This window comes from Bos grunniens, chromosome 19, assembly GCF_055505025.1.
Source record: "Bos grunniens cultivar Pamir isolate PY7600 chromosome 19, Bosgru_T2T1.0, whole genome shotgun sequence".
NCBI classification, from domain to species: domain Eukaryota; kingdom Metazoa; phylum Chordata; class Mammalia; order Artiodactyla; family Bovidae; genus Bos; species Bos grunniens.
Window position 1 is genome coordinate 15,051,512 of NC_141183.1, and position 24,523 is coordinate 15,076,034.

Below are 24,523 nucleotides of genomic sequence, written 5' to 3' on the forward strand. Positions count from 1 at the left end.
GGAACGAGTCCCCCAGCTCTACTGTTCCACCTTCGCTCTTAGCTGGGTGGGGGAAGGTGGGGGCTCCTCTGCCTCGAGCCTCCAAGCCCCCCAGTTCCTGAACGTAGTGGATCCCACCGGTTCATCTGCCAGCTTTATTGTATATGCCAACCCTGTCTGAGGGGCCTGGGACACGTTAATGAACAACACAGTCTCCTGCCCTCGTGAAGCTTCCATCTACTTGGCGAAGACAGGCAAGAAACAGCAGCATGATCAATACGAAATACATAGACTGTGCGAAGGTGATAAAATCCTGTGGAAAGAAAGAAATGAAAGAGCTGAGCACGGGAGACAGGGGTCTGGAAGTTGCCACAGGGCTGTGCTTTTGCCAGCCATGGCTCGGTGGTCCTGTAGGGTCCAGTGGGAGCCTGGCACCTTCCTGACGACTGTGCCCTCCCCGCTCTTTAAGTAGCATCACATTACTTAGGATTGGAGTCCCTATACCAGTTCATCTTCCAGTTGATTTCTCATCTAATCTTCAGGAGGACTGGTGTGTTTTCCATTGTTTTGTTTTGTTTTGTTTAGCTTTTGGCCATGCCGCATGGTATATGACCTCTTAGTTCTCTGACCAGGGCTCGAACTCATACCTCCTCCTTTGGCAGCATGGATTCTTAACCACTAGATCACCAGGGAAGTCCCCAGGAGGACTGGTATTGACTGCTCACATATGTTTGCAAATCCTGAGAAAAAAATGAGGTATTGAGTATAACTGTTGTCAATTTTTAACAGTAGCATAAGAAGAGAACATTTAAAAATCTGTCAAGAAAACGTCAGAAGCCTCCATGACTCAGGGGACAGAGGCAGCAGTTCTTTGATTTTTGTGATGTTTCTGTTCTCAAATACACATGTGGTGTGTATATATATATATGTGAGTGTGTATGTGTGTATTTACAAACAGAATTAAATAGTTTTTACCTATTGTGGATGTATTTATAAAATCTCCAGATAAACTCAAATACCACGAGAACAGTATAAAGCCAAGTTTAGGGAATCTGACGTCAAAGTCCCCACCTCCTCTAAACACTCCAGTGACCTCATCCAGTCCCTCTGTTAGGGTTCATTTTCCACTTGCCAGGGTCTGGTTTTGCAAAGAAGAAAATGGTTTTCTTTACACAGAGAGATTAAGAACATGTTTATCTGTAATTTGGGTACTGGAACTGGGAAACCAAACCACAGTTGCTTCTGACACCAATCCTGCATCGTCTTTATCTGATGGTTCAGTACTTGGAAGTCTCTGGGGCTTTTGGTACTGGGGTGAAGTTCAATCACTTATCGGATTTGTGGTTTGGAGAAGAATAGAGATCTACCTTTCAGATTAGGAGATGGTTGGTTCGAGAGTCTATGGCAAGGACATGTACTTGAGAGTCACCAACTCCTCCCACATAATATGAGTCCATTTCTGTGGTGTTTCTTTTCCCCACCCTGAACCTTAAAGTGAATCAGATTATTACTATTATAATTTTCAGTGTTGCAATAGTTCAAGATAAGTAGAGAGACTGGGGTGTTGAAAGACCAGGACTTTCATGACTGTGTTCAAAGGCATCAAGACTTCTGAACACTCTCATTCTTACTTGGGTTTGGGTCATGTTTTGATTGACTGGGGACCAAAAGGATCCACAGTAAACCATGAGGAGAGGTGAGGGCCTGCTAAACCTTGGATTGTCCTACTTCTGAGCTAAAGGGCACACCCAACCCAGTCTTCTTTAGAGAATCGGAAACTGACGCCCAGAGAAATTGAATGATTTGTTCAGAGCGCAAACCAGGACATGCATCCCTGTGCCCGGGCTCATCTTTCAGCTTCATTTATCCAAATAACATCTGTTGAGCATTGACAGGCTCATGGAGACACCTTGGGGGTTTTTAACTTAGAGTTCCATGTATTTTTTATTTTTGACTGCACTGCACAACATGTGGGATCTTAGTTCCCTAACCAGGGATCAAACCCATTCCCCCTGCAGTGTAAGCACAGAGTCCTAACCACTAGACCTCCAGGGAAGTCCCTTCACTTGGAGTTTTAAGGATTAACTGGCTTTGGAGTTGCACGAATACAGGATGGGCCAAAGAGTGAGCGGCAGGCCTGAGCAGGGACATGTGGGCTCAGAATCTTAGAGAACTGCCCTGGGCAGGGCCCGGGCATGCTGCCAGGTCAGCTTCCAGGAGGCACAGTTGTGGAACCTGCCATCTTTTCCCCTGTACGGCGCTGTTTCTCTGCAAGATGGTAAAACCCTTGAAGGCAGGAGTCTTACAGACCTCGAGGCTCCAGCACCTCATGGAAGACAGGACCCTTCTTTCTGTGTTACCGGTAGGAGAGAAGAGTCCAGCATGGGGGTGGGGGTTGAAATAAGCGAACCAGTAAGTAAGCTGGACATAGAGGAGTCAGCCAACAGGAAGAAGCGTGAACCAGGGACTGCCTGGAAGAAATTGATAAATACTGCCTGTCCTTGCCAACCCTCCTGAGTAATGTGAGCCGGTGATCCAGGACTCAACCATGACCTGGAAGGTTAGTGCCCCCACCTCCCCGCCCTGGATTTCTGCCTCTTGTAGAGAAAATAGCCCTGGAAGTGACTGCAGTTATTGCAGAAGGAGCCCCGCCCCCTGCCCCAGCCCTACCGGAGAGGGTGCCTGTCACTCCTTGGCCTCCTGAGGGGAGCCCTGTGATCCAGTGCCTGGGGTCTGGCTGGAGAAGTGCCTCAGATGACGGGTCTCAAAAGCAGGAGAACTTGCCATGAGGTTGCTCTGTGGGCCATATTTCATCACAAAAACAGTCTCATTTATGAAACTCTCCCATGAGGTTTCGGTATGTGATGCTCCTGTTCAGCTGTAAAGCAACTAAGCAACACCAGTCCAACGCTAGTCTAAATGACAACACCAGGAAGACTCATCTGGGCTGTGAACAGACTGTTAGGTCTATTTTACACTTCACCTTTGAGGAGTGTTTTTTCCCTTCCAGGTCTGCTTTGCACCCTTAGGAACAGCATGCCCTCCTGCTCATTCTGTGAGCTACACAGGAAACCAAGAAAACGTGGATTTTGTGACCCACTCTGTGCAAGTACATACTCAGCCTGTTTTGTTTTGTTTTTTTTTTGCCACATCGTGAGGCTTGTGGGTTCTTACTTCCCTGCCTAGGGATCAAACCCGTGTCCCCTGCAGTGGGAGCTTGGAGTCCTAACCACTGGACTTCCAGGGAAGTCCCCACACCCTTGGCCTTCTGTCTGCTTCCCCAGCCCCTCCTTGTCCCAGTAACCCCTCTGCTTTCTATCTCCAGCAGCACTGGCCTGATAGGTCCTCAAATCCAGCAAATTATTTTTAGTCTCCAGGCCTTTGCACAGGCTGTTTCCTCTGCCCAGGAGACTTTTCCCTTCTTTCCACCCACCTCCCAGTTCCTGCAGATCTTCATTCAGTTGTTACACCTTGTGAAAAACATTTGACACTGTGATCCATGCCCCCCGCAACACCAGGCCAGATTGGCTTCTGATACACTCTCGTGGTTCCTGGGATGTCCCTCTTATAGCACTCACTGCAATTTGCCATTCTGTTTGTGCAATATTTTTTTTTACTCCTGTGGTCCCTTATTAGACTGTAAGTGCCACGAGGGCAGGGATCAGATCATTGTTGTGATTAGATCCTAGGGTCTTCAGTTCAGTTCAGTCGCTCAGTCAACACCATGGACTGCAGCATGCCAGGCTTCCCTGTCTATCACCAATTCCCAGAGCATGCTCAAACTCATGTCCATCAAGTCAGTGATGCCATCCAGCCATCTCATCCTCTGTCATCCCAAAAAATTCCTGGAGTCTTACACAGCCTGAATTAATCATCGTCATAAGAGCTGACACTTATGTGATGCTGACTATACACTAAGAGTTTTACACATTTTAACCCATTATATATTAATTCACCAATGCTTTGAAATCAGTGTTATTGTTGTCCCCCATTTTACAGGTGAGAAAACCAAGGCACAGAGAAGTCAGTGACTGCTCTTCTTGCAGACACGTTATTCGGGGACAAAACATGAAACATTGCAAACATATGTTGAACTATTCAGCATCGTCAGAAAATGAGGGCTATTGCATAAGTGAGTTTCCAGGTAATTCAAATACAGCCCTAGAACTGTGGGGTGGACACCTTTTCAGCAGTTATACTATTCTTCCCTCTTAAATACCACAAACCAAGCATTTTAAGCTTTTCTTGATTATTCTAGATTGTCAGTACCAGCTCTTACATTATTGCTGCCTTGTCACCACCAGCTCTTACATTGTATTGTCTGCCCACAAGAGCAAAAGATGGGGAGCACCTGAGGTTTGGGACAGAGTGGATAATCAGGTTTTGAGTTTTGTTTACTCTCTGTTGGTATCTTTGGCCAGCACCAGTTTTCTTTAATAAAATGGTCTTCCCTAATATTTACGTAGCTCTTGTCTTTGACATCCTTCGTATTTGTTTTGCTCTCCGAGCATTCAATGGGACACTGTTTTTGCTCAGTTTTCCAAAGGAAAAACAGAGTAGGAAGCTTAGCCACCCTGCCCCACAGGTCACTTGCCCATGGAAGCCATTCTTCTGGCCCCGAGAAGTTGGCAGTGAGGTTGGATGGCCTCCAGAGAAAGCAGAGGCCTGACGGATGAAGCCTGTTGGCGGCAGAGCATGTGCTATTAGGAACCTGTGCCCTCTCCCCTCCCGGCCCTGGATGGCCGTTTTTCCCTTCTCCGGAGGGAGTTCAGTCCTCCTTTGTGTCTGGAAGGGCTTCTTCCTCGAACCCGAAGGCGTGGTGTCCTCTTGGGGTGATTCTTTCCTGCTCCCGTTTCCTGCCCGCCGGAGGAGGCAGCAGTCCTTCCACTCGGCCAGTTTCTCGGGCTGCAGTTTTCACACCACAACTCCCTAGGTCTGCTTGTGCCAACAAGCAGTTTCTGACTCTTTCCTATCTCTGTCCAAATGTGTGGGAATTGCACTGGGATGTTTATATTTGCCTCCCAGAAGAGCCTAGAAAATAGAAACCTATGCTGAGAGTATGGAAATCCTGTGGCATAAGATTTTCTCTTTTATTTATTTTAAAATTTATTTTTGTTGAAGGATAGGTGATTTACAGTGTTGTGCTAGTTTCTAATCAAACCAGCAGAGTGATTTGGTTATACATATATGCATATATATACACACGTTCTTTTTCATATTCTTTTCCAATATGGTTTATCACGGGATATTGAATATAGTTCCCTGTGCTATACAGTAGGATCTTGTTGTTTATAGGATTTTCTTTGCTGTGAAAAAGTCAATATTTTTGCAAGCATCTTATTCCTGCAAAGTGAAGCTGTCACGGCTTGCTTCGTGAGGCTCATGGTTGTACGTATATCATTAAAATGGTCCTCCGTGTTCAAAAGGAGTCGTCGGGTGCTAATCAGTAATGTGCGTTTCCTTGGCGCTGCCATTAAAAGAATGACTCACTTCATCAAAGGAATGGGCAGTGGCCACTGTATCATCACCATCATCATCAAAGAGCACTTTTTTTAAGAACCATCAGAATGGGGCTGGATAAATGTATTCCAGGAATTTTTTTTATAGTGGCTAAGGCCATGATCTCTGACTTCCTGTGATGTTATCCGCGCCCACTTAGATCTACAGTGGGATCTCAGGAATTTTTATCCAGAACATTTTTTTTAAGGCCCCACCCTGTATAATTTGCAGTGCCTTTTGGTCTATTGGGTGGCTATGTACATATGTATTACAAAATTGGTGTCTCATCCGAAAGGTCCCAACCCCTCCCCCATCAGAACAGTGTTGATCTCCAGCAAGACTCAAAGGACTCCAGGCCTCAAGTAATTGAAGCCTGTGTTTCTCAGAAAACCGTGATTTAAAGCAGTGAAATTATAGTGTGGTACAGTGTGCAGAGGACCAGGAGGTGAGGCAGAGAGACCTTGGTTCCAGTCTTGGTTAGCAGTCTGTGGTGCCTTGGGCTAGTCACTTCACTCTCTGGGCCTTGACTCCTCTCCTGTGAACTGAGAGGCTGGGGTAAGGTGACCTTCTCCAGTTCTTTTTGTTGCTGAAGTTACATATCCCAGAAGCTGTAAACAGCCCCTGCTTGTTTGATCTGTATTGTCTGGAACCATGTGGATTTCCGGGACCATCAGCTAACTGGAGAGAGGAAGGTGGCATGGTGGATGGGGCCAGCCGGGCAGTGGGTAATCCTCAGACGTACTTCAGACAATGGGGACTCTTGTCTAGGGGAAAGTCGATCTGGCCAAGGAGCTCAACTTCAGGCAGATTTCATAGTGTTTGACTTCCGTTATAAAGCTTGGCAACATCTGGCAGGCCTAGGTGGCAATTATGTCATAAATATATAAATACAGTTGTTTATGGATAATGTTTATTCAACTAGAGCATTTATCCACTTTCTACTCAACCCCTTCCGTCCGTCTCTGGTAGAAAGGAATCTCTTACCAAGTTTAAAGAGCAAAATTGACAGTTTCAGATTAACTGCTGTTATTAAGACTGAAAAATTTGGTATCTAATTGAGTCTTTTTTTTTCCCCTTGGGGTTTTCATAGGAAGACTTCCTAATAGGTTTAACTGAAGATGAATGTGCCACTCAAATAGATCAAATCTGGCTTTTTGTAAAGCTGGTAGTCCCCTTATGAACTTATGGTCTAATCAGACTTTTATTGGTTTTGTTTGTTTATGATGGCTGCTCCATAAGGTAAGTGAGCCTAATAGGATTCTTAGTTTTTTACAAGGCCTGCATTGCTGCTGTTTCCCTTCAGTGAAGAAGACTGAGTAATAATAATGGTGATACTTGCATTCTAAATCTCAACCACTAAATGATGGTGAGACCTTGGGTTTTAGTTTTAATATTAACAAAATGCTTAACAACTTTAGAGATTCGCTATCACCCTAAGAACGGGGCTTGGTACCTTGACCACAGTGTGGTAAAGGGTTTCCTGTAGCACCTTTCATGCCCAAATATATTTGCTCCTCCCCTGGGGTCAATATAAGTTGATGACAGAGGGACCGTGAAGACAAATGGAGCTGCCAGCTGCTTGAACTTAGACACTTAGCCTGGGGCCCCAGAACCAGTTGGGGAAAGTGTCTTCACCTGTTGTGAAATGAGCACGCCTTTACTGTCAGAAATCATGTGGCCTTACAAGGAACCTTTTATCAGACCCATTAAATGAGTAGCCTAGACCACCAAAGAATTGGGTGGTGGTTAATTACACCACACGCAAGAATTGCTGCGTGTTAAATACTAGTTTAACTCTCTCAGTGGCTGAGTTTGGAAACCACACAGCACTGCTCAGTTAAACCTTGCCCTTTTTCTGCATCCCAGTTAGACACCTGACTCCCATCCAAAGCAAATGTCACAGTTACCTTTATTGACCTGATGTCAAGAAACAGCAGCCGATGGGCTAATTAGAAGGAAATATATACAGTTGACGGATTATTGCTGATCTAAGCACAGGTAAACAAAGTGTGTCGGGGTTTGGGATGATTTTTATCCTAGACTGAAACCATTAAAACGTAGACACAATTAAAAGTCTCTTTAATATCACCAGTGTTTTAATTCCGTTCTTCATCCTTCGTCTACTGGATTGGAATAAACCCAATGATGTTCTGTGTCACTGTGTATACAGATGATTGTATAGAAGTCTCCACGTTTGAGCTGAGTGAGTGAAAGTCGCCCAGTCGTGTCCGACTCCCTGCGATCCCATGGACTATACAGTCCATGGAATTCTCCAGGCCAGAATACTGGAGTGGGTAGCCTTTCCCTTCTCTAGCAGATCTTCCCAACCCAGGGATCAAACCCAGGTCTCCCGCATTATGGGCAGATTCTTTACCAGCTGAGCCACAAGGGAAACCCGTACTGAGTACTTGACTCTTAATTGAGGTATGTCAGTGAGACAGGGGGTGGGGAGCAGGGTTTGATTAGAAGAGGGAGTCAGAGCTTCTAGTTATTAACCTTAGCAATAATGCTTGGAGGTGAGAAGGGCATTGGGTGCCGGGGGATGTGCCAAGGCACCATAAAGAGGAGAGAAAATAAGACTTGCACGTGTGTGGGTGTGATGGGGGAGATGGTTCCTATGGATAAGAAAGCAGAGGATAACAGAAGATGCCAAACTCTGTTACACTTGGTTGGATCTGTCTCATCAGACCTTTTCCTGATACCCTCAAAGGAAGAGCTGCTGTTCTAGCCTGCTCCACTGATCATGATGTGGGCTTCATTTTTCAACAGGAGACTGTTATGTAATGGGTGTGTGCCGGCATTTACTGGGCACTGATTTCAGTTGCATGCTGATTTGGAGAATTCTCGGTGGTTTTTTGGCCATCTCTGGGCACAGTCTTCTACCATGTGGCCAAATATGACAGTACCCCGCTTAGTAGTTTTGTGAAGCCACCAGAATTGCAAAGAGCCAGACTCTGCTGGGGTCTGTAGCCAGAAGTATATAATATGGCTGCAAATAGAATTGTAGACAAAGATGTATTTTTTTTTAATCGTTTAGGGCCTGCCAAGGGACTGTGTTACATAATACTGTCTTGAGGAACTTCCTGCTTAATTGCACAGGTTCCCCCCGCCTTTTTTTTTTTTTTTTTTTTGGTGGGAAGCTCTATAGAACTGGGATCTGGTATGACGAGCCAGAAAGTGTCTTACCCATAGCTCTCAAAATAAGCTCACCCATCCTGGGTGGCTTTCAGCTGGGTATAGCCCACAGGAGGATCCAGTCTACTTGTGATTTTTCCATACCTCTGCTTTCTTATCCATAGGAACCATCTCCCCCATCACACCCACACACGCACATGTGCAAGTCTTATTTTCTGTCCTCTTTATGGTGCCTTGGCACTGGCACATCCCCCGGCACCCAATGCCCTTCTCACCTCCAAGCATTATTGCTAAGGTTAATAATTAGAAGCTCTGATTCCCTAGCACATTCTAAGTCCATTTGCAATTTATTATTCTACATTTGGTGACATGCAATCTTAATTGTTATCAAGATTTCCCCTGTCCTAAGTAGTAAAAGCATAAGCGCTTGGAAGCCTTTCCTGTGGAATCCTTCCTTCACTCGCATGCCTGTCTTTTTTTTTTTAATTTATTTATTTTAATTGGAGGCTAATTACTTTACAATATTGTATTGGTTTTGCTATACATCAACATAAATCTGCCACAGGTATACACATGTTCCCCATCCTGAATCCCCCTCCCACCTCCCTCCCCATACCATCCCTCTGGGTCATCCCAGTGCACCAGCCCCAAGCATCCTGTATCATGCATGGAACCTGGATTGGCATGCCTGTCTTAAGTCTTAATAATACTGTAATGGATATTCATCAACCAACCAAAAGTCACTTTACCTTCCTTTTACCTTTATGGGCTGCTGTGCAGTGGGTTGGAGCCCGGGCAGGGAGCCTTGCACTGCACAAGGCAGAATGGTTGTTGGTGGCCAGTTATAGGTTCCAGGAATTTAGGTGCAAAAGCACAAGCTGGAATTAAGATTGCCAGGAGAAATGTCAATAACCTCAGATATGCAGATGACACCACCCTTATGGCAGAAAGTGAAGAGGAGCTAAAGAGCCTCTTGATGAAAGTGAAAGAGGAGAGTGAAAAGGTTGGCTTAAAGCTCAACATTCAGAAAACTAAGATCATGGCATCTGGTCCTATCACTTCATGGGAAGTAAATGGGGAAACCGTGGAAGCAGTGTCAGACCTTATTTTTGGGGCTCCAGAATTACTGCAGATGGTGATTGCAGCCATGAAATTAAGAGACACTTACTCCTTGGAAGGAAAGTTATGACCAACCTAGATAGCATATTCAAAAGCAGAGACATTACTTTGCTAACAAAGGTCCGTCTAGTCAAGGCTATGGTTTTTCCAGTGGTCATGTATGGATGTGAGAGTTGGACTGTGAAGAAAGCTGAACGCCAAAGAATTGATGCTTCTGAACTGTGGTGCTGGAGAAGACGCTTGAGAGTCCCTTGGACTGCAAGGAGATCCAACCAGTCCATTCTGAAGGAGATCAGTCCTGGGTGTTCATTGGAAGGACTGATGCTAAAGCTGAAACTCCAGTACTTTGGCCACCTCATGCGAAGAGTTGACTCATTGGAAAAGACTCTGATGCTGGGAGGGATTGGGGGCAGGAGGAGAAGGGGATGACAGAGGATGAGATGGCTGGATGGCATCACCAAGTCGATGGACATGAGTTTGAGTAAACTCCAGGAGTTGGTGATGGACAGGGAGGCCTGGCGTGCTGCGATTCATGGGGTCGCAAAGAGTTGGACACAACTGAGCGACTGAACTGATGTTGTATAAGGATTTTCTGTTGGACACATGCCAATATCTTTGCTAGACTGATACAAGTGTTGTATCTTCAGTTTGGTGGAAGGGTTTTCTTAACCTTGGTGGTGGTGGTTTAGTCACTCAGTTGTGTCCAACTCTGCGATCCTATGTACTAGAGCCCACCAGGCTCCTTTGTCCAGGGGGTTTCCCAGGCAAGAATACTGGAGTGGGTAGCCATTTCCTTCTCCAGGAGAATCTTCCCCAAGCAGGGATCAAACCTGTGTCTACTGCATTGCAGGCAGATTCTTTATACCAGGGAGAGTATGTATGTTCAAAGACACAATCATTAGACTCTTTCTATATGGGGCTTGGGCTTGAAAACTAGTAAAAATATTCCACAAGAATAACTTAGAACATTTGGAATCACCCTTTAATCTCTGCTTATACCTCAAGCATGCATAAGCAATATATCCATGTCTTTATTTAAAAGTTTTATGGATTTATTGTGCCTTAAAATATATACTACCAAGGTAGTGAACTGTCACATTTTAAACTATTTTCCAAATTAAAATTATGCTTTTTAAGGACTTGGCCTTTGTGTCTTTCAGATAGAAATTAACTAAGTAAAACTAAAAGTGAGGATTATGTAATGTAACAGTAATCCAATAACCATGCAGGAAAAAATTAGTTAAAAAAAAAACGCCGACAAGCAAAAAACCCCACCTCTCAGCAAATCCTGGAAATCAATGTGGTACTCCTAAAAGAAAAATACCATTTTGTAATTAGCCAGATTATTGTATTCTAATTATTATAAATGGTTTGGTCTGTTGGAGTGGAGGCAAGAATGGGAAACGTTTCACAGGAAAGTGCCTATAAGTTGAGCTTTTGGAGATGGACGTTTGGGTTAGGCCTGATCAGTTTGCATGCCACCTGAGACGTGTATGGCTCTCTTGTTCACAGTGTGCACATCCTCTTTTTTTTTTTTTTTTTTTGTGGTCTCCCCTGGTGGCTCAACTGTAAAGAACCTGCCTGCAATACAGGAGACACAGCAGGAGCTGTGGGCTCGTTTCCTGGGTTCCTGAGAATCCCTTGGAGAAGGAAATGGCAACCCACTCCAGTATTCTTGCCTGGAAAATCCCATGGACAACTCATGGGTTCAGAAAAGAGTCTGACATGACTTAGCAACTAAACAACAAGGACTCACTAGTTTGGGGATAGAACCGATACTATAGTATCATGTATAGATCACCTTGGAAATTGGGGTGTCAGACACGTGTGTGCATGGCCCCACTTCTTCCCTCTGACTTCAAGATGAAAGGTCTGTGCCAACTTTATTGATCTTGTTTCTGACCATTGTTATTAGGTAGTCTGTTAAACCGTGGGCTGGTTCTTGAAATATGTGTCTGAAATTTAAGAATTGTGTTTCTTTGGAAAATGCAGCCTCTTGGAAAACCCTAACGGGGAAGCATGGGGGCTGCCCTGTGTTCTGAATCTTAGAGCAGCATGTGGTGTGCTTCCTGCTGTTCATCCAGGGGCCAGAGGGAGGGTGCAGGGGAGTAGCCTTGTCAGTGGTAGCCTGGCAACTGCAACCAGATCCCAGCTTTGTGGGCTCTTCTCCAGCCACCGGGGAGCTGCCTCTGGCCTGACCCGTCCCAAGTTCTAGTTCAGAAACTGGTAGGTTTGGGACTTCCCTGGTGGCCCACACTTTGCCTGCCAGTGCTGGGGGATGAGGATTTGATCCTTGGTTGGGAAGCTGAGACCCCCACATGCCTAGTGATCAAAAAACTAAAACATAAAACAGAAGCAATATTATAACAAGTTCAGTAAAGACTTAAAAATGGTGCACATCAAAAAAAGGGGACTTGCCTGGTGGTCCAGTGGCTAAGAATCCACACATCCAGCGCAGGTGGCCGGGGTTCGAACCCTCGTCAGGGAACTAGATCCCACGTGTCTCGACTGCAGCCGGACCCGATGCAGCCAAATAAATAAATATATATTTTTTTTAATCTTAAAAAAAGGTGTGTTAGAGGCTGTTTCATTTGTTTTTGTGCTACCTAAACACTTGATTTGTGAATGTTTATACGGACAGTCCCTTCTGTCTGTACTAAACAAAGTTATTCCAGAGCTTGTTTTAGGAAAGACTTTTTTTTCTTGCCTGAAATATAAACATTTGAGTTCATTAATGCAGGAGCAGCTGACAATTAGCTGAATTTAGAATATTAGAAAATGAGATTGTTGGAGATTTAACTACCTTTTACTTATCTCTGTATGAGCAGTTGGTAGCTGCGTTCATGTCTTTTGTGGGAAATGCAAAGCAAGTGGTACATTTTAATCTTGCTTTATAATAAAATTGAACGTGAGGATCCAGCCCAGGAATTACGTTTTCACAGGAGGCAGCCCTGGCCGAGCCAAGCAACAGTGAGGGCTGGATTTTAACAACGGAATCAACCTAAGTGAAATAAGCTGTTTTTACAGGCACACATTTCCCCAGCATCATCTGGCCCAAATTGCCCAGCTCTCTGGTCCTCAGACGGGGCATTTCCAGAGTTGCTATGTCAGGGTCACCTCATGTGAGAGGGCCAGACTTCCAATTAGCTAATGGATGTCTCATTTTAGACTAGACTAGATTACCCGCCACGGCCTCTACCATGTCACTGCAATTACTTTTTTAGGAGTCACCAATGAAGCCAGGAGTATATAACCCACTAGTTTGAAAAACGAGGCAGATCCCAGGCTGATTGGCAGGATCAGACCTTTTCTTTCTGCTCTCAGGCTCTCTGGAAACCAGTGTGTGTAGCTCTGGGGCCTGAAGCCCTTTTATCCATTGCAGGGAAAATGGAACACCAACAGGGTGAAGGTGATATGCAAGATCATCGTGAAGCAGTGTTTTTAAATGTTTCACAGACACGTAGTTCTCACCTGTGCTCAGTATCACACACAGAATTTAGTTGCTTATTGCATTCACGTGAGTTACAGCAACTTACCACTTTGCCGACAAAAGTCCATGTGGTCAAAGCTATAGTTTTTCCAGTAGTCATGTATGGATGTGAGAGTTGAACCATAAATAAAGCTGAGCACGGAAGAATTGATGCATTCGAATTGTGGTGCTGGAGAAGTTTCTTGAGAGTCCCTTGGACAGTGAGGAAATCAAACCAGTCAATCCTAAAGGAAATCAACCCTGAATATTCATTGGAAGGACTGATGCTGAAGTTGAAGCTCCAGTACTTTGGCCACCCAATGTGAAGAGCCGACTCACTGGAAAAGACCTGGGTGCTAGGAAAGATTTAGGGCAGGAAGAGAAGGTAGGGACAGAAGAGGAGATGGTTGGATGGCATCACCGACTCAATGGACACGAATTTGCGTAAACTCTGGGAGATAGTGAAGGGCAGAGGTGCCTGGTGTGTTGCAGTCCATGGGGTCGCAGAGTCGACACGACTTAGTGACTGAACTACAACAACAACAGATAGCAGCTGTAGCTGAGGGCAAGCATTTTAATGCTTTAAGAAATGCCAGGAGAAGAAAAAGGCAGAGATTTTGTGATATTAAGTTGCCTCATGAGAGACTAATGCTGCTCAGAGTGTCTCTTTCTAATTTGAAACTGTCAAGAGCGTCAAAGAAGAGAAAAATCTGTCTGGTGTGATGGGGTTTGTGATGTCACTGTGGACATTGTGATTAATTCAGTATTCTCAGTTGCTAAATTCGACCTCCAGCCAAACCTGGCCTTTCTGAGATTTTTGAAGACCATGTTAGTTATGTGATGAGTGTTTTATTTCGAGTCACCAACCAACCATGGACAATTGCTCTTCCTGTGGTTTCCAAGATGCTCAGACAAAGCAGCTGGTTTTCATTTCCATGCCAATAGTGGAGCAGCACTGATATATTTTAGTAAATATTGGCCCCTTTTAGTATTAAGACTGTGATGAGATGTATTTGGGGGCATTTAGTTAATTATAGTTGTACTGTAGGCTTTAGGCTTTAGTTACAGTGAAACTCTTCTGTCCTCTGGATGTACACTCTCTGACCGGGAGACCTTTGTGTTTCTAAACTTCTGTCCCTTATTTGGTGGATTTCAATGATCAAAGGTGATTGGGTTACCTAATAACCCTGAGGTGGAAAGAGCTTCTGGAATTTAGGGGCTTGCTGAAGGTCCTTTAAATCCCAGCTTCTCTTCCACCTGCTAACTTATCCATTTCCTTTTTATGATCATATTATAGAAAATTTAGAAAATAAAGGAGAAAAAACTAGGGCTATAATTTTACATTTTTTTTCTATAGATATATTGAAAATACTTGTGTGTGTGGGTGTGTGTGTGTGTGTATTTAGGACTGTCTCAGTTTCGAGGGACAGAAACTTAGCTCTAACAAGCTTAAGCAAACAGGGGAGTTGACTGCACGGGCCAGGTGTCCCTGGGCCCAAGCTCAGGGGTTGGCCAGGCCTGAGAAGTGTTGGAGGCCAGGGTCTTAATCCCAGCTTTTCTGCCCTGTTTCTTCTCAACCTTCTTTCCGTCTTTATCTGTCTCTCTCTCATCCAGCTTTTTCCACATGGAGGAAAACATATTCACAGAAACCTCCTGAGTTTAATTCCCTTTTCTTTTTTCTGAGTTTAATTTCTTAGTACTTCAGCCACCCAAATTGTTCAACCTGCTTCTGACATGATTCCCAAGACCTAAGAATGGTTGTTCCCAGGGGAACTGTGTGACAGAGGGAGGGGGTTCCCACCTGTTGGCCCCCAGATATGCATACACGTTCCCATTTCATTTGGTCGACCTTCTCACTACCCCCACCTAACTTAATCCCGCCACCCCACATCAAGTCGCAGACCCATTCATTCCCCTTGTCAGTGGAGGTAGCCCCTTGCCTGGGGTCCCAGGTAGCTCCAGCCTCAGTGGTCATCACAGGGCTGCTGTTCTCCAGGCCAGGTGCTCCAGGTGGTATGTGTTCAGGTGTGAGCAGGTCCAGATGATTCTAGTCACCATTCATGCCCCATGGTCCAAAATAATTTTAGACAATTGGTGTACAAGACTTTGGATTCCACCCAGGGCAGCCACCACGTCGGGGCTTCTGTTTTCCTAGCCAGGTTGTGCTGAGACTGATCTCCTACTTGCAGAAGTGGAGTTAAAAACAGGTTCTTCTCAGCCTTAACCTGGAGAGTAGATTCAGCAGGAATTGTAAGGCTTGCAGTTATTTCACTCATCCCAGGTAAGGGGCCCTTGCCCTGGGCAAAGTGGAGGGCGGGGCTTCTCCTCTGCAGGCCACACACAGGCAAGAGGTAGAGGAGGTTCTGGCAGCTGCTTGGCCCCTTTGCCTGGGGGTCTTCACATTGGAAAAGGAATGCAGGCACTGGAGTGTTTGTCCCACCAGCTCAGGCTGCCCTGGAGAGAGCCATCTGTTTTAGGAGATTAATTAGTGTCATCCTGGCTTTTACCAAGAGTGACCAGGTATTTCGGGGGTCAGGCTCCCATGCACAGTCTTTATGTTTCGTGCTAAAAGCTAGCCATACTGTATTTTAAAAAAAGCATCTGTGCCAAAATTTAAACTGTCGCAGTGTAAGCAAGTTGTATTGGCCTGTTTTTAATTCAAGACTTGCAGGAACCAGCTGATTGATGTGACAGTACAGTGACAAAGAAGAGAAAATCTCATTACAGATGGTTTTGCTGAGTGGACCCAGACTTCAGAAGGGAGTTATCCTAGGAAACCGTACCAGCTATTGCCTGCTTGTGCGTGTGCGTGCACACACACACACACACTCCCATGGAAACCATGTGGATGAGTGTACAGTTCCTAGCAAACCTAGAGGACAGGCAAGCAAAAAAAAAAAAAAACAAAACTGTCCAGTTAATTATAACCACAGCGTACATTAAATTTTGTATTCTATAGTTTTCATGTGACAACACATACAAGTTTTCCTCTGTATTGTAGATTCTTCCAAGGGCCATTTTAATGATACGTAATATTCCATTGGGCAATGGCACCCCACTCCAGTACTCTTGCCTGGAAAATCCCATGGACGGAGGAGCCTGGTGGGCTGTAGTCCATGGGGTCGCTAGGAGTCGGACATGACTGAGGGACTTCGCTTTCACTTTTCACTTTCATGCATTGGAGAAGGAAATGGCACCACTCCAGTGTTCTTGCCTGGAGAATCCCAGGGATGGGGGAGCCTGGTGGGCTGCCGTCTATGGGATCACACAGAGTCGGACACGACTGAAGCGACTTAGCAGCAGCAGTATTCCATTGACTGTTTGTGTCCTAATTTGTTTCAGCCATTTAGAAGTGTTCAGGTCTTTCCTGTTTTTTGTGTGTTTATAAATGGGTTTTGATGAGTATCATTGTGCAAAGAGCTTTTCCCATAGCTGGACTTAACTTCTTTAGGATGTAGAAGAGGAACTACAGAGTCAAAAGCATGAATACTTTTATGCTTTCCAGAAATATTGCACTAACTTATAATTTTCATTGCCAATCAATAGTGGATGAGAAAGTGAATTTCACTACCTTTGGTTATTTTCTGTAGAATATTTTTCAAATTCATTAAAGATAAAAGGTACATTTTAATTTAAATTGTATTTTTATTTCATGAAGAATAATTTGGGTTATTACGGTGAATTTTTTAAAAATTATTTTTAATTGGAGGATAATTGCTTTACAATATTGTGTTGGTTTCTGCCATACATCAGCATGAATCAATCATAAGTATACATGCGTCCCCTCCCTCTTCAACCTCCCTCCCCATCTCATCCCTCTAGGTTGTCACAGAGCACCAAGTTGAACTCCCTGAGTCATACATTTTCTTTTATGATATGTCTCTCTCAAAATCTTGGTGTTTACTATATTATATAAACTCTTTGTATAATGAGAGCTGTTTTTCCTATTTTGCTTTAAATATTTCCCCCAAATTCCTTGTTGTTGTTTGTTGTTGAGTCGCTAAGTTGTGTCCGACTCTTTTGCAACCCCATGAACTATAGCCCACCAGGCTTCTCTGTCCATGGGGTTTCCCAGGCAAGAATACTGGAGTGGGTTGCCATTCCTTTCTCCAGGGGATCTTCCCGACTCAGGGATAGAACCCAAGTCTCCCGTGTTGCAGGTGGATTCTTTACCACTGAGCCGGATTCCTTGCCTTTTAAAATGTGTGTCGGTGTGTTGGCATTCTACTTTAGCATGGAGTCTTGCAAGATAACCAGGTTTCAGAAAGTAAAATATAACCAAGAGAAGGAACTCAAAGCTGGCATACATACTTTCCCCATCTGTTTCAGTGGAGGCTGGCCTTGGACTATTTCAGAGTCCCCCGTCCCTGACATGTTAGGTCATCAACCCTTGTGTGGGAAGGACTGCTGCTTAGATAGAATAAGGCGGTCTGGTTCTAGTCCTAAACCAGCTGTTGTCCAGACACATGCCCTTGATGGGAACTTCAGCTCGTCAACTTCAGTTTCTTCATCTGTGACGTGGTAGATCTTAGAAGGATAACTTTTCGGGTACGGGAGGGGCTGGTCGGTGGTTGTGCACACCCAAGATGAAGAATCATATTGACCACATCGATTCTTCTACCTCTCACTGCAGGGTTTTGGGAGTCCCAGCACTGTGACACTTCCTGAAACCTTGCTGTTTGTGTCCACATTGGATGGAAGTCTGCATGCCGTCAGCAAGAGGACAGGCTCCATCAAATGGACTTTAAAGGAAGGTAATTGGGATTTGTCCTGGGGTGACATGGACATTTGCTCAGCTGCTTCCAAGGAAACATTCCAGAAAAAGAGAGAAACAGTTATACATGATTTTAATAAACTAAAAAAGGATAACAGTCAAAGAGAAGAGATGAAGTGTACACAAAGGGTATGTTTATAACTCAAATTGTGATTATCCACTCAGGGCATCAGTTGAGACAAGCTTTATCTTTTTTATTATTATTATTTTTTTCACAGTTGTCTAGATTTTGTGTATAAATGGCTCTAGGCTTTTCTATGAATAGTTCTGGCTGGTTGGTCTTTACAAAGACATGCTACATTAATTTTTTTTAAGTTCTAATGATTAGAGTCTTGTAATCATAAGAAGCTATCTTCTCTAACCTCAAATTACTCATTTTGTTTTTATAGAGGCTAGAATGGCTGAGGGCTGCAGGATTTGACATTCATCCAAGTCAGTCACTTTATTAGCTCTGTACATTGAGGGAAGTGGAAGGCAGAGGCTGTTTCTCATTTACTCTACCAAGCTTCCATTTATGATCTTGTGTTCCTGGTGATGGTGGGCAGCATGGACTCCCTACAGCTGGGAATCGTATTCAGTTCCCAAAGTAATCTTCCTGGATAAAAGCCAGGCAAATCCCAGGATTGGGGGCTTTCAGAGTCATCTCTTTTATTCCATCCTATCGTAATTCTCCTTTGGCCATAAATTCAGGTCTGACTGGTATGTTCTCTTTCATCACTAAGCCATGACTCAGTATTCTCTTGAACACAGCAAATGTTTTTCCTTCATTAATAAAATGTTCCAAAACAGTGTTTTTAGTTGGAAATATATTAGCACATATCAGAAGGTCACACACCATCTTGTCCATTCAGCAGCAAACCAGGTTGCCATCCGCAGATGCTGGCAGGTAGGTAACCACAGACTGCCCTGCCTCACCTGTCCGGGCCAGCTTGGATCAGCAAGGACTTTAAGTGATGGAAAGGACCAGGTCCCTCAGGAGCGAGAGCCCACAGCAAGATGGGAGAGCCCAGTGTTGGCAGTATATTACAGGCTCTCCGAATATTATGTGTGCTTTCATGTTTAAGCAGCGTTCTTTATATTTCAGAATGTCTGATTTTGTCCAGAGATGAAAATCAACAAGTCACAAAAGGATTGAGATAAATATTTTTGCTGTTAAATATGAGGGCTGGTCCCTCAGTTTCAGTATTCCCAGGCACGACATCTTTGCCCCCAAGCCACTTCATTCTTCTGCTTTGCTTTTTCCCTGCGTGTATTTTTTTAGATCGATCTCCAAGTCTTAATTTCTGCAAGTAGCCTTGCCTATAGCCAGCAAAACCGTGCCCTGCCTTGTTTGTTGCTTAGCCAAACATAAGAGACAATCTGTTCTCTCCTGTAATTTAGAGCTGAAAGAACCTGCCTCCTTTTACTTATTTGTTTGTTTATTTTTTAAAGATACTTTAAAAATATTTGTTTAGCTACCTCGGGTCTTGGTTGTGGCACGTGGGGCCTTTTACGGTGGTGCACGGGCTTAGCGGCCCCGCGGCATGTGTGATCTTAATTTCCACGGATGGAACCTGTGTCCCCTGCGTTGGCAGGCGGATTCTCAGCCACTGGACCACCAGGGAAGTCCCTTGTCTCCTTTTAAGTTTAATGCAAGTTTAGAGAACTCGAAACTCTATCTGTGAAAGCTACTGTATGGGGCACAAAGAGGAAAAAGACAGCCCCTACCCTCAAGGAGCCCACCGTCGGGAGGGAGACCTGACAAGCACACAGAAGTTCAGCAGGGAAGCAGCCTTGTAACCACCGCAGAGAGGTGCTAGGAAGCTGTTCCAGCTGGGCCGGGAAAGGCTCCGTGTGCGGAGCTGAGCCTTGGAGGATGCATCACACTGCAGTCGGGTGGAAGCCTGGCCGGGAACAAAGGCACCATCTGGGGTGTGGGGACAGGTCTGGTTTGGGAGGGGCTTAGCGATGGAGGTGGAGGGAGGCAGACAGAGGGGATGTTGAGGCCTGTGGCAGCTCTGAGGCATTTGTACTTGAGGGACCAGGAAGTTGGGAGCCATTGACACGCCTGAGCAGGTGAGTGACTCAACAGGTGTTGCCGCTTCCAAATTAATCCAGCAGCAGTGTGTGCGACTAGAGACAGAGGCAGACCTGAGGAAGGGAAAGGGAAGAGGAAGGATGGGAGGCCTGCCAGAAGTAGAATCGGGGAACCCAGCAACTGGTTAGGTAGGCAGAGCAGGCAGGAGTTAAAAGACACATGCGGGCAGAATTAGAGAAAGTTGATTAAGACCTAAGAATTTCAAGTAATGAAATTCAGTTTGATTTAATTCAGTGAAATTTCAGTTATATTCTAAGTCTCATCGTTTTTCTGAGAATAAATTGGCTGATTTTAGCTAAATTCAGCCCTGGCTAGTATTGGTAGCCACCCCCCGCCTTTTTTTTTTTTTTTGGCTGTGTAGCTTATGGGATCTTAGGTCCCCAATCAGGGAGTGAACCCATTCCGTCTGCAGAGGAAGCATGGAGTCTTAACCACTGGACCACCAGGGAATTACTTCGCTCTCTGTATATTTTTATACAAAGATTAAAGATGGTAACATATAGAGACCCTGAATTTTAAATTTAATTTTAATTTTGCAATTATAACTAAAGATTTCAAAACCATTAATATGTAAATGAAAAAAAACCCTAAGATCATGACATCTGGTCCCATCTTTTCATGGCAAATAGAAGGGGAAAACATGGAAGCAGTGACAGATTTTCTTTTCTTGGGCTCTAACATCACTGCGGATGGTGACTACAGCCATGAGATTAAAAGGTGCTTGCTCCATGGAAGGAAAGATATGACAAACCTAGACAGTATTAAAAAGCAAGTGACATCACTTTGCTGACAAAATTCCATGTAGTCAAAGCTATGGTTTTTCCAGTAGTCTTGTATGGCTGTGAGAGTTGGACCATAAAGAAGGCTGAGCACTGAAGAACTGATGCTTTCGAATTGTGGTGTTGGAGAAGACTCTTGAGAGTCCCTTGGATGGCAAGGAGATCAAGCCCATCACTTCTAAAGGAAATCAACCCTGAATATTCATTGAAAGGACTGAAGCTGAAGCTCCAGTATATTGGCCACCTGACGTTAAGAGCCAACTCTTTGGTTTTCCAACCCCGATGCTGGGAAAGATGGAAGGCAAAAGGAGAAGGGAGCAGCAGAGGATGAGATGGTTAGATAGCTTTACTGACTCAATGGAGGTGAATTTGAGCAAGCTCTGGGAGACAATAGAAAACAACAGCAACAATACATAAGTAGATTAATAAATGTATCCAGCTACTCTTCTAGACCCTGAAAATACAGCAGAATCCTTGCCCTCATGGAGCTTTCGTTCTATGGGGGAATCAGATAAGGAGATAAAGTACACGGTGGCAATAAGAGCTGTGGAGGCTACTGCACCAGTCCAGGCAGGGGAGGTTATGGGCTTGGGCCTGAGTGGCCACGGTGAGTCAGATTGAAATGCAAGAAACTTGCTGATGCAAACAGACACCTCTAAGTCATCAAACTGGGGTTCTGCAGAACACTTACCTATTATTCCATTTTGTGGTTTCCTAACTGTTTACTTTTTTCAGGGACCGAGAAACTGGGAGTGTTTTTTTTTTTTTTTTAATTTCTATCCACAGAATGATTTTGGCAGGTGCTTTTGTTCCTCAACCAAACATGTGTTGCTGTTCCCAGAAATGGAGATTTCTCACATCACAGCAGCAAACTCCACTTAGTACAGAAAACAAGTTCTGTTTGTTTTCGGAAACAGATTTGAGTCCTGGCATTTTCCCGTAGGTGTGATCCCAATAAGCTGTGATTTTGTAACTGCAGCAGCACCACTGTCTGTCTCTGAAATTTCACCACTGAACATGACTGAGTGTGTTTCATTTCTGCACTCCCAGCCCAGACTCAAACCGAGAATGTTGCTGTCATGTTCTGGGTTAGATTCGTTTCACAAAGCTTGCCTTGGCCTGGTGGAGATAAAGGACTCTCTTTGGTATTGCCATGGCTGGTGAGTCTGACACTCAAATCTTCATCAAACTGCAGATGGTTCTGTAGCAAACCCACTCCCATTCCCTTCCATCTCCTTTCCTGTAACAGGTCCAGAGGACTAGGTCTAATTTAGAACCATATCTTTAAAAAAACAAACATTTATTTATTTGGCTGCTTGGGGTCTTAGTTGTGGCACACAGCATCTTTTAGTTTCAGCATTAGAGCTCTTAGTTCCAGCGTGTGGGATCTAGTCCCCTGACCAGGGATCGAACCCAGGCCCCCTACACTGGGAGTGTGGAGTCTTAGCCACGGAACCACCAGGGAAGTCCTTAGAACCATTCTTTACTAACTATAGAAATATGCTACCCTTGTAGCCAGAGAGGTCCAAACTCCTGAGATGCCCCCTAAATGATTAATATTGGGAATTTCTTACGAGGGAAGGATTAAAAACAAAATTAGTTATTTGAAGCCTGAAGAACATCTTCTCCTGTGAATTTCCAACCCTGTGCCTCTGTTCGTAGTTCCTATCTGTGCTGACAGTTATGGGCCACCCAGGCTAGAAAAGAGTGATGCTCTGCCCCTTGGTCACCCAGTCCCGCCACATGGACTCATGGAGGGTCTCCCAAACCTGACCCCTCCTCCTGGTGCCCCTTGCCAGTGTCTTAGCCCAGCTCTCAACGTGTACTTCCTGGATCCATGCACAGCTTGCTGACCACCATCCCCGCTTCCCGCCTCACGCTCCCCCATCACCCAGCACGCGGCCGGTGGACACACCCTCTGAAGCGACTACCCAGACCATGCTGCACCTCTGCTGAAAGGCATGTTGTCCATCATGGTGCTACTCCGCGTTGGTCTGCCCGCCCGTGTTCCTCGCCCACGAGGAGAGAAGTACCAAAGGGAGCGGAAGCCTCATTCCTGGGGGGTTGGACTTATCAACAGTTGGCCCTTCCCCACAGTCAGCTGGAGAAGCACCGGGCCCCAGAGTGAGGTCGAAGCTCCTGATCACACCTGTCAGCCCCTTCACAGTCGGGCTGTCACCCACCTCTCCAGCCTCAGCTGCCCGTTGCCACCAGCTCTTGGAGACACGGGGCCTTTGCTTATGGCCTCTCCCCACCAGCGGCCCGCAGTGTTGCCCAGGCCCCCTTCCATCCATTAAGACCCCTTCACAGCTCACCTCCTGGACTGCTGCTGCAGGGTGAACCCCTCCCTCATCAGGCTCCAGAGGAGCTCGCTGAAGCCTCTGTACAGGCACTTCCTGCTTCCTGTGAACTTTTGGCTATGTTTGTCCTCCTAGTGGATTTCTAACTCCTTGAAGGAGGGGGTCTCAGTAAACTTCTAAGACACCCAGTGCCAGCTCAGGCCCCAGGGAGAAGTGGGCGAGGCGGGCTTTGCCTCCCCAGGATCCGTCATCACGGAAGTTTCCAGTTCCAGTTTCTGATCTTGAGCTGCACGTGGCTTTTCATGACTTTCTGCAGTTGGTTTTCTCTCCTGTTCTTCAGGCAGGGTTCGTGTTGCCCTGGAGTGTCAGTGAGCCACCCTCAGAGGCTTGAGAGAAAACTCTGTGTGACACTCAAGAGAAGGGAGGTTGGGAAAGGGGGCGATGTTTCGTTAGTAGTTCTAATCTATTTTCTCTTAAGGAATTTTCTAGGCTTAAGATATGCCATCACTGCCTTTCCCTAATTGCTGAAGCACAGAAAAGTGTTTATTTGTTCTCCATTGTTTTGGAGGATAAAAATTAAGTTTCTGAGAGGGGCTGTGAGAGAAGCTTTTCTGCTTTTGAGTCTCTTGAAAAAGTATTTTCTTTTTTTGAGTGTATTGATTTTTATCAAGAGAGTCTAAACATACACAGACAAAGAGATGATGATCTAATGAACACTCTTGTACCCATCACCAGCTGGTGCACAGCCTCGTGTATCTGTGCCCCCATTCACGTCCCTCCCACATGCCTGGGGTTTGCCTCGGAGCAATATGTCTCATGGCATGGAAGGGCTCTTGGAAATAGTGGTCATGGGACGTTCCTGGTGGTCCAGCGGTTAAGACTCAGTGTTTCCATTGCAAGGGACTCAGATTCGATCCTTGGTTAAGAAACTAAGATCCCATATGCTATGCAGCATGGCCAAAAAAAAAATAGTGATTGTCGCACACAGTAGCATAGATTTCAGCTCCCGTGGGCATTCTCTGCAGCGTTGCTTGGTGTGTTTCGGAATACAGTTGTGAATACTGAAGCTGAGAATAAAAGGCCAGTTTGGGCTGTGACTTATTTACCATCCTCTTACTTGCCTTTGGGTGAACACTCTCATCGCTCCAGAACTGAACTCTGTGAAGTTAGTGACATCCTGAGAGGCACTGGGGCAGAGTCCCAAGCACTAAGTCGTCTTGTCCTCCTTCACATTTGGTTATAGCTTGAATTCCTTCACGGTTGGTTGTAGCAGGGTGTGTTTTTCGGCCTGAGTTACTTCCGCCAAGGCAAGGATGAGTGAGACCTTAGAATTCGACAGCCTTTGGTACCATGGCTGGTTTTTCAGATTATGTTGGTATTTCTACAGGATTC

General features: G+C 45.1%; 1 protein-coding gene and 1 long non-coding RNA gene across 3 annotated transcripts in view; one reads left to right on the top strand and one right to left on the bottom strand.

Annotated features, from left to right (window-relative positions):
• The window catches only part of ERN1 (endoplasmic reticulum to nucleus signaling 1), an 82,679-nt gene that overhangs the window by 11,720 nt on the left and 46,436 nt on the right, over nt 1-24,523 (top strand). For both annotated transcript variants that reach the window (XM_086356939.1, XM_086356940.1), the window contains exon 2: nt 17,835-17,955. In XM_086356939.1, the coding sequence (XP_086213065.1) occupies nt 17,835-17,955 (121 nt within the window). The remainder of the gene's footprint in view (nt 1-17,834; nt 17,956-24,523) is intronic.
• On the bottom strand, nt 121-9,495 carry LOC147351355 (uncharacterized). The gene is made up of 2 exons (XR_015147442.1): nt 9,363-9,495; nt 121-6,335 (listed from the first exon to the last, which is right to left on the bottom strand). It is a non-coding gene; the product is annotated as an uncharacterized LOC147351355 (long non-coding RNA).